This window comes from Colias croceus, chromosome 18 (genome assembly GCF_905220415.1).
Source record: "Colias croceus chromosome 18, ilColCroc2.1".
NCBI classification, from domain to species: Eukaryota; Metazoa; Arthropoda; class Insecta; order Lepidoptera; family Pieridae; genus Colias; species Colias croceus.
In genome coordinates, this window is record NC_059554.1 from 6708691 (window position 1) to 6726983 (window position 18293).

At 35.4% G+C, this 18293-nt stretch overlaps 1 protein-coding gene across 4 annotated transcripts in view; it reads left to right on the forward strand.

The window, feature by feature from the left end:
* The window catches only part of LOC123699868, a 71177-nt gene that overhangs the window by 50657 nt on the left and 2227 nt on the right, over positions 1-18293 (forward strand). For 3 of the 4 annotated variants that reach the window (XM_045646915.1, XM_045646912.1, XM_045646914.1), the window contains exons 7-11: positions 1991-2135; positions 14376-14665; positions 14741-14946; positions 15037-15337; positions 15412-15569. In XM_045646915.1, coding sequence (XP_045502871.1) covers positions 1991-2135; positions 14376-14665; positions 14741-14946; positions 15037-15337; positions 15412-15569 — 1100 coding nt within the window. The remainder of the gene's footprint in view (positions 1-1990; positions 2136-14375; positions 14666-14740; positions 14947-15036; positions 15338-15411; positions 15570-18293) is intronic. The other variant, XM_045646913.1, reaches the window with a different exon arrangement.

Here is an 18293-nt window from a genome sequence, read left to right on the forward strand (position 1 = left end):
TTGTAATGCAGGTTTATTTGCAATTCCGTTTAAAAATACTGCAGCGGTTATTTCCAAGAGTTTTAACCCAATTTTTGTTTTTATGCCTCCCAAGTTCCTGTTGTGAACATTCGCGAAAATTCCACATAGTATTATTAAAACATTTTCCTTTAATGACTGACCTCACTGCTGGTAATAAAATGAGCCAAACGATTGCTAGATATGTTTTTTTTTTTTCATTTTTTGCTAGATATATATTTTCCTTTTCAAGTTGTAACCACTTTCACATAATATCTTATTGGGAATGAAGAAGGGAGTTGGTTTTACGCGAGACCATATTTCAAAGTTTTCAAGGATAATATTATTGGAACATTTAAGACATCTATATCTACCTTAATATTTTATGTACAAGGTGTTATTTGCACCACTTATTACTCTGCGAAAACGAAAGATAATAACTATTAGATAAGTCTTGAAAAACTACCAAAAAGAAATCATCTCGGGCGGAATCAGGCCGAGCAGCTAGTGAAACACAAAGTGTGCTTGTCCACAACAATTCAAGACTCAAATTATCAATGTCGAATTGACTGGCGGCAGTTCAATGAACCACTCGAGCATTCTATGTTATCTGTAGTGACATAATCATATCGTGAATTATGATAAGAATATCGCTTGAGCATTATTCTTATCTTCCGAATTATTTTTTGATGAGTTCCTTTACAAGTGTTGATATGTAGTTTCAATTGTTCAATGGAAATGTTTCTGTTTTCATTTAAGTACTGAATTATCGGATGCAATATCATCAATATTTTTATTTTCGTCAAAATGTTTATCTGGACCTCATGTTTGTTACTTGGCTGTTATTTTATTTTGGTCTTCAATTGAAATCTCACGATAACCCCTTTGAGTCAAAACAACAGCTTTTGTAATTAAATCGGAATTTGTTTATATTCATTTCTTGTTCAATCAGATTAAATACAGAGCCATGTTGTGATAAATAATTCTACTTTGAAATACCTATTTTAGGTCTTATATGCATAATCCATGAAAATTGCGAAGGAATACATTGTTTTTTTTGAAATGCTGAGACTTAGCAGCATTAGCAGAAATGTTTAGTCAGAGGAAATGCTCTAATAATAGATATGACTTCCAAAAACCCATAAGAATAGCTTACAAATATTAGCAAAAGCACTCTGCTCTAGTCACAAGTAAGTTGACAGAGACATTAGCCTAGCAATAAGGCACTATTGCTCCCCGATTAGAAGGAAAGCAATGTTCACTTAAGTTAATTCGATTGCTTCTAGCGAGCCCAGTTCTGCGGTAATAACATCAGACACGCAACCGAACTGAAGTCTGAACATTGAATGTGTATCGAGAACAGTAAAATTGTTGTTTTGTGCTATCGGGAAATGTTCCAATAAAAAGCGTTTTATATATTCTTGGTTAAAATAGCTAATTGATGATTGTTAATTGTTATGTGATGAAATTTAAATTTGATATCAAAGACTATGGTTCTTAAATTGTAAATCGCCATTAATGTCACCATATATCTTGATTAGGTTTTAAACGTTGCTTCACATGCTTTACAAGTTTTACAATCAACTAGTAAACCGTCACTCCCAGTCATTTTTATAGCGTTATTGTCCTGTTTCGATACGGTATCCTGCTGTTAATCCATATACACCATTAATATTTTGGAATCCTGTTATTAATAGTGGTATCAGAACCCATTTATAATCCGATTTTACGGCTTACATTGGAAGTAATAAACTTAGCTAAAGCCCTTGCTATTACGAGCCTGCCTGTCCTTTCTAATTGTCCGAACGAGGACCATTTTTCTTCTATCGAGGTCCCCTTGATTAATTTCAGATAAAGTGCGACAGATCATTTACTACGGATCTAATTTGTCTTAACGTGGTAATCATTTGATTTTAATATCTTCAATCATTTGCGTTTTTCTCAAGGTAAAAATGACTATTTGAATAACTGATTTTTTGTTTGTTTGTTGCAGTGTTCTCGAAGGGACAATGCGAAACCCGGCAGTACCGCTTCCTCGCCAAAACTGGCGGCTACGCTTGGGTTCAGACCCAAGCTACGGTCATCACCGACAAACAACAGAAGCCTGTCAGCGTAGTCTGCGTCAATTACGTCATAAGGTAGGTGTAGTTTTAGACGGAAAATAACAAGAAACCACGAATATAGTGACGTACATTTTGACCACGTAAAAACGTCAAGGCAGTTTTTGTCGGGTAAATTTTATGAATCCCGGCAAAACAATAATTTCCGTTTCAGGTATGAAGGTAAGTGCCATTTTAATTATTTTTTTAATGTCACATACATGGTCTATCGGTCACCTCACGGCTTTTAATTATGTTACCTATAAACGATATTTAATGAACATATTCCTTATCGTGATCGTACAGTCCCCGTTGCTTTATTAGGAGCTCTTTCATTAAGTTTATTACATGACTGCCAATCAGCGAGCGTTGGAATGTGAAATATTACTTGGAAAAGAGATGGAGGGATCGTAAAATTTTGTAGGCGCTTCAGCGACTTGTTATAATCAAAACGAGTGGTTCTGTGAACATGATCATCATAAATCTAACTTAAAATTGATTAATCGGCTCATGTTGATGTTGAAAATATAATAATTAATATTAAATTACACGCTATACGGTTATGAAATCTAAAATTTCAATAGGTTCTAACTTCTAAGGGTAAGGAAAAGTTATATTAAAAAAGAATCTCGTAACATAAAACCACAGTAAATTGGACTCACCAAAAACATTTCCCTTGACAATTGATATCCCTTGGACTGGTGATCTCGTAAAAACGCAAACTCTTAGGCCCTCAAATAAGGTCGGCCGATAAAGGGAGCCAGTTAGTAATCCTTTGATCGCGGGCTGCGGCGGCTTATGTAACAATTTGCCCAACAGCCTGCTGTGATTTGAAGCGCCGTTTGTTTTACTTTGCTCCTATAATTTTCCTCTTATTCTTAGTTATCGTTCGAACACAACGTTATTGCGTTACAGTTTATGACTCGCAGATTTTGGTCGTGAAGACCTATGAAAACGTTAAGTTGCAGTGCTTTCGTTTTATTTTCATAAATCTGACTACATCTATTAAGAATTTTATACGTTAGTAGCGCTTGGGATAGATTATCTGAAGCTCACATTTTTGGCACCACTATAACGCATTGAGTTAAAGAATACAATTTATTTGCACAAGATTGCACTTGTTGTTAAATGTATTTTATTAATGTTGCAAGCAACAGTGTCAACACATTTATAAACATTAAATCGATATAAACACTCGATCCTAAATAGGCTTGTTATGTCTCCCGACTTTAATCAATGTCGAGTAAATAAATACGTTGTTTTCATTATAATTTCCTGATGTTTATAAGTTATAATTATAATTTATGTCTATCCACGATCTGATAAAATTTTAAATGCTCAGTATTGAAGATGCATTCTATAAACGTAAAGTAATTTTACCAAATGAGATTTGATATTTAAGTCGAAGAAAATTGCGGGTTTTATGTTCTGTAGGCGTTGGCATTTTATCATATTTTTACGATGCTATTACACGGTTACAATTTTCCCTGTAGTCCTGTTAAGACGACAAATAAGAATATATTATCGTGGTAACACGCATATTGTCTTATATTTTTTCCATACTTTAATTGTGTTAACGTTAAGGTAAAAGTTTGTTTCATCTGTAAAATGGATACAAGGTTTCTACGGGATATACTTTAACTGTAATTAGGTATACTTTTTAACCGACTTCAAAAAAAAGGAGGAGGTTATCAATTCGGCCGGTATATTTTTTTTTTTATGTATGTACACCGATTACTCCGAGGTTTCTGAACCGATTTACGTGATTCTTTTTTTGTTCGATGCGGGATGGTGTCGAATTGGTCCCATAAAAATTTTATTCGGATAGGCCCAGTAGTTTTTATTTTATGAGAATTTTTATCTGTAGGTATTTGTAAATTTTGCAAGTGCAAGTTTGAAGTCGGTTGTTTTTAACGCAGTTATTGTACAATAGAAATGATTATTTCACAAGTGCATAACGACAGTTTTATTAAAATGTGCGATCAATCAAAAGTTTTATTTTTTCATAATTCTTACCAAAATACGGATTACAATCTCATTTCAGCCGAGTCGTAAAGAAATAAAGAACGTAGCAACTATGGTAGGTCTCTGCAATATTCGCCCCCGAAATTCTTTATCAGTGCCGGTGTAAGTGCTTTCTGAGTCGTATCGCGTTTATGGCCCATAGTCAGCCCTTGGCTTTTTGTTCATCGCGACTGAAACGTTCCCAGCTAACATAGAGGTCACGAATAAAATTATACTGCACACAAAAGCTGTAATGGAAAATGTACTGCCTTTTTGGTAGTCTAATGTTGTTTGAGTAATGCTCATAAAGATACATTAATTTAATAATTTTTATACTGTTAATTTCCTTATGCGGTACTTTTTAATTAAGTACAGCATAAGGAAATTAACGTCGAAGTAGTCATTAGCACTAATAAGAAAATCTACCAAAATACTGCTATATTTTTTGTTTTGGTAGTAGTTGGGGAGCTAATAAAACTGACATAACATTGACTTTCATAACAAGCGTAAATCTCTCACTTTGTTGTTTCCTATTCCGCCCATACAGTTTGGACGGAGTGGAAACAAGGTTCAAGGCCGAGTCACCCACGTTATTTATAGTTTGTACAGGTTGAACCAGATTTATCTAGTTCACAATTTCATCTCTTTTTGTTTAAAAATTACGTAAAGCTATATAGCTAATAGCAGTTCCAAAGAGAATTGCGCGAGTAGGTAACTTTTTGTACTTACATAATTAAAATTAGATTCGTACTATAATTTATAACGCACGCAAGAAAGGAATATTTCAGGGCAATTTTTCAGTACGAATGTAGCATTATTTATAATTACTATACATATTACGTAATTGTCGTCGTACGTAGATAATAGTAAAAAGCAGTTACACCAATTAAATTAATAATCCATTCATTAGCTTACTTCTAAATACAAGTGTCATTGCATCGTAAATGCAATGCGATGTTTTAGTTGGCAGGTTGTTTGCTCACGCGAACAATATTTCCCTGAACTCAATGAATTTATGAAAAGTATCAGGAACTGCTTCAAATATAAAATAACATATAAAATTTAAATACGAACTCGCCTCGTGTCTAATTATTGACGTCGTGAGTTTTGTAACATCTTACCTGGTGCTAACAATGCCTTGAGATTTGCCACCAACTTTTGGCGCGTTAGGGCTATTTCGTATGCCAAAGGTTCCGCGTTCTCTCTTGTCGTATTTGTTTTTCTTTACTCTCAAACGATTACGTTCAAAACTATACACAGAAGTGTGAAGTACTGAAGTATCCTTATATTTTGTTTTTTCCTGTTAAACCAATTTAATATTATACACGGTTCGTTTACCTCTAATAACCACATTCTAAAATTCCTGTGACTAAATCCAGCGTAGAGTGCTAAAGTTACATTGTTTATGTAACGTAATCAATCTGTTTGTGATTGGGTAAACGGAAAATTTATCTTATCTGTGTTGACTTTAGATAATATTGTAAAAGAGCAAATGAATGCACATAATATTATCGTCAGATGCAGGGAGGGTTATCAAGTGTGAAACGGTTGCTAGGTCTGTCCTTCCTGTCGTGGTTAATTGAAATTATAATACACTAGGTTTCCGCCCGCGGCTTCGCCCGCGCAGTCAAAGAAAAACCCGCATAGTTCCCGTTCCCGTGGGATTTCCGGGATTGCGTCATTTTCCCGGGATAAAAAGTAGCCTATGTCCTTTCTCGGGTATCAAAATATCTCCATACCAAATTTTATGAAAATTGGTTCAGTAGTTTAGGCGTGATTGAGTAACAGACAGACAGACAGACAGAGTTACTTTCGCATTTATAATATTAGTATGGATAATAACATCACTAGTGTAGGCAGTGTCATTTATAATATAAGACACTTAGATGACCAGAAAAATATAATTACTACTTACGTGCGTACGTATATATAAAAATTAAGTATAACTCGTTTAATATGTATTCAGTAATGTTTTCAAAGCTAATCGTTGGATTATTGTTTTTCTAATATAAAAAAATCGTTACGCAAATAACAAAATTTTATAGAATTTATTATTTGGTTGTTGAAATGCTGGTGAGACTACAGATTATCGCTTTAATTCTACAACTTCATTATATCGCGATGGGCCTGTCAGTTGATGAAGTATATAATTGGAGGCGGCTGAAAGTTCTCAAATTTAATTCTGCTTTCGCTAGATGGATTCGAATCGTTATGAAAAATTAGCATACTACCTATCACAGCTTTGATGCTGGACTTTTATTATAAGTGTATTTTTGTTAACCTTGTGGATTACAAAATAATTGTCTTATTCTTTTCCACTTTTTTATCTACCCTTTGTAATTATTTACTATTAAGTACATGAAATTAGCTTTATTATTTACTTCTCCTTTATCTGATTCTATGTCAACAATATTGATATTATTGACCCGGCTTGATGAAATACGATCACAGAATCGATTGCACCTGGACGAATCGTGTGGTCAACATGTTAATTTTCATATATGTGGGTCAATGTGAATGCGTCCACGTGACTCTGCGAATGCATGCGAAGGGCCGGCGACTGTCGCTTGCACTATAATTAGACTTCTAGTCTTTGCCGATCCGTATCTATCGAACTAGAAACTCGGTACAATTTGATTCTATTTACTTTCTATCTTACCGTAGACGTATTGTCTGAATTTTGTCGTAAGATTTCTTCGCACACAGATGTCTTCTCACATAGACTATAATAGACGTGAAGGACAAAATTTATAACAATTTAGATGTAAATGGAAGAATACGGGCCACAGCTCGGAACGGTAATCAGTATTCATTGTTCGAACGAATAAATTTCAATCCACTCTTCTTACAACGATCTCGTTATGCTATATTTCAAGATATAATGATTTCCTAATATATGCAGTTATAGTTTCATATTGTTCAGGACGTCGAACCTTGCTTATAACATTTATTTTATGAAACGAATGTTATAATAGTATAGGATCGGATGTTCCCATTAAGGACAGCACACAAACAACGTTATTGTTTTCATTCTTCGGATATTAGCTATCTACTTGTGTTTCTTGGGATCGTAAAACATTTTATTAGCGCTACTGACTGGAGTATTAGGTGTTTTATTAAATCAAGTGGCTATCCTATACTTCTTTGTTAATCTGATGGGTTTCTTACAAGTAACGATTTTCGAGGAATAAATGTAAAGCAAAAATATTTTGTTAACTTCCATTTTGTTAACTGAACATGTTAAACATAAACAAAATGATAGAAAAATAAACAACCATTATAATGAAACAGATACAAAAATGTTATACAAAGGTTAGGCAAAAAATGGAAACAAAATCCGCTGCCAAGAGATTCTCGTATAATATTTAAAATAATTAGTTTTTGCTCCGTTGATATTAAAAAGCTTACATAATGTATGTACAAAAGGATACCTAGGAGCTTAGCGGTCGTTGGTTTTCGTAAACGGGTGAAGTGCAGCCTCCCCCCGGGGTCGTTAACCTTCTGTACACTGAACACTACCGACTACCTACATAGTGGAGCATTGCAGTTTCAACTTGAATGAGGGGCGTGGGTGTATTCCGGTTATTGTCCTGGGCGAGCACCGAGGCTACAGCGGTGAATCTAAAACTATTTACAAACTATTATGAAATCCACAAGATACCTTTGCTTATGTTTATAAATGAAGACCCCGAATAAATTTGTTCGGAATTTAAATATTTCATTGCATTGTCTCTATCGCAAATGTGCTCATGTGAAACGAAACCAGTATTTTGTTCCCACCTATCTAACATACCTATATGTATATTAGTTTTAGAATACGTAGTAAGCTACCATTACTGAGAAATTTAGTGCCTATGTGTGTATTGAACGATGCTATATTTGAAATATAGTTTTCATTAGCATTGTTTTTCATTTTGCATGTATGTTTCAAATCAAATTTAGTATGATGTGTGACTATTCTATTATTCTGTAAACATATCATTCCAACAAAAATAGATATTTGTGTTGAAACTTCTATTTGTTTTGGTGTTTGTTACCTTTTGAGATTTTCTTTCATTTGACCTAGAAAACCGAGTATTCATGCTCGACATTTTCTTTTTAAGCAGAGCCGACTCTTTACGTGGCTATTATGTAACCCACGCATTAATCCAAACTGAAACTGAAAATCTTTTCTAAATAAGACCAGTCGTATGCACTATGCCATTCAGTAATTTCATTTCAGCCTTTCTTCAAAGTCATGGTTCATACAAGTAGTATGAATCCAATAGATATTTCCTTTCTCATTTTTTTACCACTGCCTCCACGATGCACGGTGATGATTTATCATACACAGTACCGTTGTATTGTCTTGGTTGACATTCGAGTCTTGTCTGAGCTGGTTCCGGCGATCAATATTTTTTTACATCAGTCACTAGCATACTTAAAACACCCGTTCTCCTTTCTTGGTAGTCGATAACACTTTCGTGTGGCCGGTCACGTAAACTAAACGAGTGCGTCGTCTGCGGTGTTTAATGATTTTCCTTAAAACACATGTTATCTGAATTGGAGTTCCGATCGAAGTAGTGTACATAGTGACATATTGCGGAAGAGTTTTTGTCAATACTTCGCATAATGACCAAATGTTGCTATCATGTTATTTTTCGACAAAATTCTGTCTCGTCACCGCTGATATCATTTTGAACGAAAGTGAAGTCATGATTATCATAATTCAGTCATAATTGTCGTAATTCCTGTGTATCATAGTGAAGTTCACTTTTAACTTATCTATATTGTAACAACAGTTATTTTAACATTTTTTACAAATTCTATATAAAACAGATGTTCCTACACTTTCAATTTTCTTGAAGTCTAATCACAGTATCAGAATTGATTCCAGATACCATTATATTATTCTAATAACAAAAAAGTAATTCTCATCCTCATCTCAACTCATTATAACTACCTGAATCACACAAGGATCGGAAAATTGCCAGTCGTTTAAGAGCATAACCGGATCTTGTAACATTGTCTGTGCTGTGATAAAATCAAATATTTATCATCGAATTGCTAGTAATGACGTATAAAGCGCAGTAGGTACCCGATGTGAAACGTTGTAAGAGTCACGTAGCTTGCGGGCTCGGCAGGAGGATCAAAAACGGGGTGGAACTACGGGTCAACGACTGGACCAAGAATGCCGTCGCTGATTGTATAATGATTTGCAATCACGAACACTGCGCCGTTTTATGCAATACTTACAGGTTCTGGCCCTATAAGATGTATATTATGGTATTATTCATCCTCTCATTATGTCACTTCCCTTGAATAATTTATGCTCTCGACCTTGAGCAATAACTAAGTTATTAAACATCTTAACGCTTGCTCTCTCTAAATAAAACTGAAGGCTTAGGTAACTTTTACTTTTTATAATATGTAATCCCAAAAAAATTGAATGATTTTCACAGAATATTGACATAATAATTTCAGTATCCCAGTTCTCTGTCACTGCCTTTGTTGCGTGATTATTTCGTCATGAATTTCGACCTGTGATATCATCAAACGCGCATGCTTCTTACTCTTTAAAGGATTGCTATTCATCACAGTGACCGCAGTATGTACGGTCTAACGCTCGAGTCTAGTTTTAAAATCTCACATATCTTGGCAATTTCAGTTAGTTTAGATAATCCGCAATTCTATTTGTGAATTCAACAAGTTGGAAGTCTTCATTGCTTTTTATCTGCGCGTTATAAATCATAACATATTAGTGTGGTATTAGTTCTAGGTTTCTCGGCAGTCGCTAAGTACTCAGGGTCCATTAGAGCACGGTGTTGAGTTACGCGGCTAAATTGTGGAACAACGCGGCTTCAGTCGATCATATCGTGTGTCGTTTGTGATGGATTGAACGGTTTACACCAAGGTACGATATAAATCATGGGTCGAACGTTCTAGTTCTATGCGGCTTGCTCCTAACGTTATAACACCGATAATCAGGGCAACGAAACATTTAAAATTAACGTGCATTATTACCAATTCCCATGAAACCGTAAATATAATTAAGTTCTGATACGTTTTCTTTTGAGTAAATGTTAATTTTTATGATATTGCTGCATTTTGCTTTTTAAAGTGAAACTTTTATTACATCGTCTCAAACTTTTTGGTCTGTGAAGCGCATGTCGCGTGACGCACGATACGTACGATAATTATCGTACAAATACGATAATTTTTTGTTAAAGGTCTATATTGTGAAAAAAAGTTTCACTTTTACCGTGGTTATATAAAACCACACAACATTTTTTTTTTATAATCATAAGTATGTACTACAAATTACAATTGATCCGATTTGAGTAGTACTTATTTGTTACAATGCATGCATATCATCGAGTTCAAATATGCGATCTTACGTTGAATATTTAAATTATATGCGCATAAAAGTTCTCTACAGTTGCTAGGCACATCATTTCCAAATTGGGTATTAACAGGTTTTTGTTTTTTGTTACTTTTATTTTTAATTTAAGGAACGTATGACGTTTATCCAATGACACTTAAATTAACATTCGATCATTGACCTATTTGAAAATTATTTGCATTTAATTATTGAAATCCTTGAAATTAATATTTTTCTTGGAATATTTAATACCTATGAGCAAGTTGCTCGTAAAATTTACGCGTGTGACAAGAACCAGTATTAAAGGAAAATATTAGCATTTTTAGTCTGGTTACTTCACGTCTTGTTTCCACTGTTTACATTGCATATTAATTCAATCATTTGGCATCGATAAATTATACAATACTGTCTGTTGTGTTGCCACGCAAAAACATTTATTTGATTATGTATTTCCATTAAAATATTATCAGCCGGCCGTAATGAGTACTCATAATGTTTATCTTTATCTGGTGGCCCATAAATACGAGTGACAATCACTACGCACGTTACTGATACCAATTCAAGCTGATCGTGATCAAGTTAACCACCGGTGAATTGGAACTTTCTTATCTCCTCCGTGTGGCCGTCGAATGAACGAAGCGGTAACCCTCGGTTATTTATCATCGCGCTTCGCTTCACCGTGCAGTGTGTGTTTGTTGGTCACGTCACGAGTGCGCCGCCGTCGCCGCCAATCGCGGCCCGCGTATCATTCGCGCCACGGACTTCATAGCAAGCGTACACCCCGTGCGTACACCCCGCCGGCCGCCCGCTGAACGCAATTCGAATACTCGATCAGCTGTTCGCTTTCATAAGAGACGCCGGCCGCCCTCAAAACAAAACCCCGTTCAGTCAACGTAAAATTCAGTCCTTGAAATCCACCAAAATGGTAAGAAAAAGTGACGTTTTTATTGTGACAGTGATTTAGTGAACAAAATAGTGGAATATTATTATGATTGACGGTGTTAATGTTGTGTTGCCCGCATGGCTCGTAGTTACCTAATACGATACGTACGGAAAGTTTTATTTAGTTTGAAGACAAGTTGTAAATGTTCCAAGAATCGTGTAGTGTTCAATATTATGCACACATACAAATATTCCAGTATCAAGTTTCTACCTTGCATCGATTTATCAATGAAACAATAGGTGCTACATTTGCATGCTCGCGGCGTTATTATTTCCAATCCCAATCAGAACTATAGCAATAGAAGTTTTCAGCTTTAAATATTTAAAGAATCGCGATCTCTAGCTAATCGCTTTTAATGCAGTGCGTTATTTTTCTTTAGATTTAACGGCCATAAATTTCCAAGTAGCATCAGTGTCTAGATGCCGGGCATTGCGTTCGGTGCCTCAGTTGCGTTTTGTTTTCGAGATCTGCTAAAATTAGCGGTAGCGTCCCCCGCTGTCCTCAGCGATTACATAACCGCGCCACCAGCCCGGCCTTGACTCCCGCGCCGATCTAGCCGCCATTGCCAGTCAGCGGTGTAACGCGCTCACATCTCCGCTCCATCCTTGTTAAAGTTTCTACTTAAAACATCTCCGACGTTAACAACAACTATCTGTATTGCTATATTTATCAATCAATAGGTACGACTTGCATCGCAATTTGCTATGTGAAAACTTTTCCACTCATTCCATTACTCTTATCGAAGAATATTTTGCAATCAGCTAGTGTTTACTGCCAACATAGATTAACAATGTCGTATTCTTACCGGGTTCCTTTGGTTATTATGTCTTCGTCGTGTGATTGTTATAGGTTTTATTATCTTATCAGTATCGACCTTGAAATTTTTAGCGTCAATATTTATTGCGATAAAGCATCGTCTAGTTTGCTACAAATGCCCCAAAAAACACGTTTTGTTTATTTTGACGTTTTAAAATTCATACTTGTTGGAATCTGTTTTTATCATCCAAAATTTTGTTTGTTATGAATTTTATTCATAATACAGTAGCTTCTAAAGTTCTGTGAATAAAAAATATTGAAGTGGTAATTTATTTTTATTAAGTTACAGAAATCAACTCATGGCAAATTTTTAAGGAACGGTCTGTGAAACCTGACAAATTCATAAAAATATTTATAGCCGTCATCATTTAGATATTATTTCTGAAATGCTCTAATAACGATCAGTAAAAATAGATATGAATAAAGACAGTGTTTCCGACCGTGAAGATATAATTATTGTTCAATTGCTTTACCCGCTCAACGATATTATCACGGCCAAGGTCAAGAAGAAACAGCTGCCGATGTTTATTCAACATAGAAAGGAAGAGTTTTCCAATGCTATCGTAATTTCCTTACATGTTTATGCTCTTTTCTTATTCACCGAAAAACAAATCTATCGGGATTGCTGAAAACTATACAGACAAAGTTAATGGAGCATTCTTATTTATCTTCTAAGTAATTGTGAAGGTAGATTTTACGATATCGTCTTTGAAATTAAGATTTCTTGTGAAATTCGGCGTAGTTTTCTTATACAGATTTTCGTACTAAAATCTCTAGCCGGCAATCGATACCACTCTGCCTCGTGTTGTCGCTGCGCGCGCATTCAGTTTAACTGCCTTTCTAGTGAATGGCCCGCTCAAAGGAAACTTGGGATGTTCGGTCGGGGTGAGCGGGCAAGGTCGTTAACAAGGCCGCAGTTACTACCATCATTACATCTCTCTCAAACGTTCCGATTCCGCATCCGGCTTTCGCCCTCTAACAAATTCACTTTCGAAAATATCGCGTAAATGCAACCACGTGAAACACACCCCCTTACGACTCCGTCTCGACTAGGATGAATTGGCAATTTTTCACGTATTGTGCTACCGACATTACGTCACTCTTATAATGAAGACGAATGCCAAGAAGCCCTTGAATAAAATGTACAATTCACGATTAATTTACCATTTAGATGATCTTTTTTTATCCGATATATTAATCACTAGTATTTATGTTTGTGTCAGAAGTTATAGTTTGATATTGCTTATCATTGGATGTCAACAGCTAAGGAAATGTAGATTTCCGCTACATAGTACTATTTTAATCAGTAAGGTTAATGAAAACTTTAACCTAAGGGTACTGTCAACAAGTTATCGTTGCGCGTATCGAAGTTAATTTCGTCTTCGGAATCATTGACGCAAATGTTATGTATTAGTTGTGATGCTTGAGCTTCTATCCTCTGGGATTTATTATTAGGTTATCTTTACTCTTGACACTCATTTAATTAAGCCTCCTATATAATACCCATATAATATTGAACATACCGTTAGTTATTACTAGTACGCCATTAGCAAACCATTGCACTATAGTAGCAGTGTTTAGATTTTTTTTATTGATAAAAGCTAATTATTCCTCCATCTTCGTTGTTCATTTGAATACAATATAATTTTTATATCCTTATTATAAAACATCAATCGATATCTGATGCCATTTTATGAACTGATTAATGAAATATTTATGAGGTATGAATAAAGTTTGTAATTTTGAATAATTTCTGAAATTTGAGAAATATTCTGTGGATTAAAGGGAATTGCAGTATAAAATATATATATACGATGTTCTTATTTTTACTACGATAGAATTTATTATCAGCTAGTATAAACATCGACCTTGAGTATTGTTTACTGATTACCCACTTGTGTACGTTTATTGTGCTACATTGACATGTAATCAATTTTTATTATAAGTAGGTATTGATACTTCATCGCTGTGTGTAAAATTTATTAACACGTAGTGTACTGGCTAACGCCGCTGTTGTTTTGCATACGTATTATCGTCCATTAGGGAATTAGTAATCATTTCGCACATTCTTTTGTAAATATAGCCACACGTAATCGATAGACCATGTTGTATAATCTGTTTTTCGTTATCTGTATATGTTCTGCTTGTTCCTCAGCGGTATCGAGTGCAAAGATGAGGTATTTGCTGCACACCAAGTGCAGCATGCGGACCTGAAACCAGTTGTGAGCGCGATAGCTTCAGCGCCGCTCGCTGCCGCATCGGCCCCAGTCCAGGAACCGGCTAACGGCGCCATTGTGGCCGCTATCCTCCCGGAGGAAGAGCGCCCCATACCCGTCACTGAACTTATATTTGCACCGAGAAAGAAGGAAATGAACAAAGGCTTTCTCATGTTCTCTCAAGAAGAGGGACTTACAAGTGAGTGGACCTTGAACCGCAACAGCTTAGGTACCTTTGCTTGCTTTATTGTGGGATACATAGCTTTAGGAATATATGCCTGTTATTAAAATATATTTATTTCAGTGCTCAAGGACGAGCCCGAGGATCTCACACATTTGGCCCCGACGGCTGGAGACGCCTGCATACCTTTGGAAAATAGTCCCTTTGACATGTTCGACGAATTTATCCTGGACGACAATTATTGTAGTCTACTCGGTGATGACCTAGCAAATGGATCACCCGTAGATTCTTTGATTGCAGATTCACTGCTTTCGTCTCCTGAGCGACAGGTATAACATATATATTTTCGGAAATTAAAATGTGAATATTGAACGAATGCTCTCAGAAGGACCCAACTAAACTTGAATTTTTTTTTTCAGGAGAACGAATCATCAGGCGAGCAATCGTCATTGTTAACAGAGTTGTCATTGGATGCGTTTGAAAGCGCAAGGTCCGATAATGATATCGATGATGGAAACTCCCCTTTTATTCCCGCCACTGACGAGTTGCCCGTATTGGAGCCAGCCGTCATGTGGGGAGCGCTACCGGACAACGTCCGCCAGGCCAGGCCCCAACCATCTGAAGCGCAAACGACGGCGCCGGCATTACAACGCCTACTAGCCGCGCCACCCACAGGGCCTCCACCGCAGGATCTCATTACAAATATTTATTCAGACCAAGGTATTATATTGCGCATCAGAATATGAATAACATCTCATATCTTATGATACTAATTATAGACTTGTTTCTTTCAGGACTTATTCCCAGTAGGAGTATATCTTCATGGGACACGGGAGTGAAGAGGGTGTTGAAACAAGACGAGGAGCCCTGTGCAAAGCGTGCGAAGCGCAGTCCCTCCCCGGCGCCGACCGTACCGAGCACTCCCTCGTCGAGCGTCCTCATGAACCTCCTGGTGAGCGGCTGTGACGTCGACGCTGGATACATCTGTATGGTTCAGTGTCGACCGCGCCAAAAGGCGAAAGCATGAGACGATCTCTCGTGCAAACGAAACAAAAAACTGTGATAACGCGCGTCCAGTGAAAAGTCAAGGGGTGCCTCTTGCGATTTTATCGTTTCAGAACAATCGAGAACAAATGTTTAATACGAATTAGTTTTTAATACAGTGCCGTCGAGTGTTGTGATACTATAATTGGTTAGGCGAGTTCTTTATCTAAGTTACTTCCTGAAACGAATGGTTCCGTGACAATAAAAGAGGCTGTAGACGAGCACTTATATGGCAATCGAAGTACAGTATAGTCGATGGAATGGGTTCCTATTGTGGCTCGTGAGCTAAATTAATTATTTGCAGGCTTGTAATCTCTCACATTCGCCCGCTCGTATTCAATGCGATGTTGACGATACAAAACTTCGAAGCGATCGTTTTGTAGTATTCTAGTGTTAAGTTTGAACGTGCGCATATCTTTGTGGTTATGAGGAAAATTGAACTGTTTATATAGATTTTATTACGGTGCGCTTGAACGCAAGTCTTCCGCACGCCCAGTCTTATGTTTCTAGTGTCGATTAATTAGTTGTAGGTTTATCTCGTTGATAGCTATTTATTTTATCAGTTTAAGTACGCTTAGAGAACGTTTGATACGTCTACTTGTTTTTATATCGAATCTGCTATATGCAGTGTAGGCACTGGATTGGGCTGTCGTTGTATATTCAGAGTTTAATAGTAGTGTAATGTTAGGCAGTTCGCGGACAAGATTTGCTAGTTTTAATACACTGTTGTCACTGCCAAATGATACAAAGTACAATTTAGAGACGAACAATGTTGTGTTTAGAACTTGATATTTTATCAATAGTATGTAAATTCGCATCAAATTATAGTTTGTTTAAAGCACATAAATTTGTTTACTCTTTATTACCATTTTGCTACGATGTTCTCGAAATATAAAACAGTTTATGTGCTTTGAAATACCACCGCTCTATGAATTAGTTTAAATATTTTAAAAGACGAAATTTATTATTCTAAATATTACGTAGATAGGTATATTTTATCATTGTTGTTACATTACCTTTATAGTCTAAGTGGACGATGTTATTAGATTTTTTTCTCTTGAACGACATGTGGAACATAATAAAATTAACGAGAGCGTCTGATATTCATCAGATTTTAGGTAAAATGGTGCATATTTTATTTACCCGTCTTCTTCCCATCCCTTTTCCTAAACATGAGTATTATAGCTTTAAGGAATACTGAAAGAAAAATATTGAATAAACATGCTACTTTGTTTTAGATACAAATATGATAGAGATTCTATTGTGTATTTAGCCTATTATCGTGACATACCTAATCATCTTGGTAAGGTTTAATATACCGACCTATCGCATTATTTTATGCAGATATAACTAATTACGATGATAGTATTAATCTCGATTCTTTATACATATGTATGTATGTTATATAACATACAAATAATACCAACTGTAACATGACAAGCAATTGAATACTTAATTAGCTATTAATATATCTATCTATCTATATTCATGATAATACATAATAATATCTAGTCAATAGGTAGTGATAGGTACTTTCGAAAACATCTCAATGATAAATCAATAGGTATCTAGCAGTATACTCAATTTAAATTATAGAAATACAATTAACAAAGCTTACAAATATCATAATTATGGTTTTATTGGTATAACTATAAAATATAGCCTATTAGTTATCACGTACGAAGAAGTTAGTGACCATTAATCGAGTCCAACTTTTCGACTTATATCAATTATTATAACAACGGGGAGGATATGAGAAAAATATTAAACAATGACTATTTCGGTCCTCGACCAAATAGATATTATTTCAGGCTCGCTGAACTGTAAAAAAGCAACAAGTTTGTTTGAAATGTGGAATTTGTTGGCATGATGAAAATCACAAAACAATGAAACCTTTACGCTTCGAATAACAAGCTATTAAAATATAAGGATGCTGTTGTTTTTGAGGATAAACGGAATAAGGTTGAACCGATGAAGAACATGCTCCTATTCTAATTATAAATAATTACCTGCATAAATGCGTAAGGCATTATTTGAAAACTTCTTACAGTATAAAGCATGTGAAATTAAACGTAGAATCCGATGGTATATCACGAAATAGTGGACAATAATTAAATTTTACTTTTTTGTCATACAATTTTCAAGTGACTAAGTAATCGAAACACCTTATGCTATAGCTTTTCACCAATTTGTGCAGTTAATTAATTATTTTTTCACTTGATAAATTCTCTCTATTTTTATAGTTTTTTTATAGTTAGCAAGCTGATATTTATTTTCCCAATTTAGCAATATTATTTATTGGTACTACGCACCTAGGTATTGGTCGCAAAATGATGATTTAAAAGTATGAAAAAATAAATCAAATCGACCAATTGTACCAGAAATAAGCACTTTCAAATAAATTCTTCAGCTTTATAATATTAGTGTAGAAAAAGATTAAATACCTAGCTTATGATAAATGTTATTTCATTTTGTTCTTGTTAATTGTTACCTCAATAAGATCTATTCTTTGATTTCTGATCCATCCAAATCCAATCTGTCCAAATGCGTCAATCAAGTGGAACTCTAATTTCTATACCTAATCTGCAAAGTCACTTTTGATTCCAAAAAATACATTATATTAACACAATCC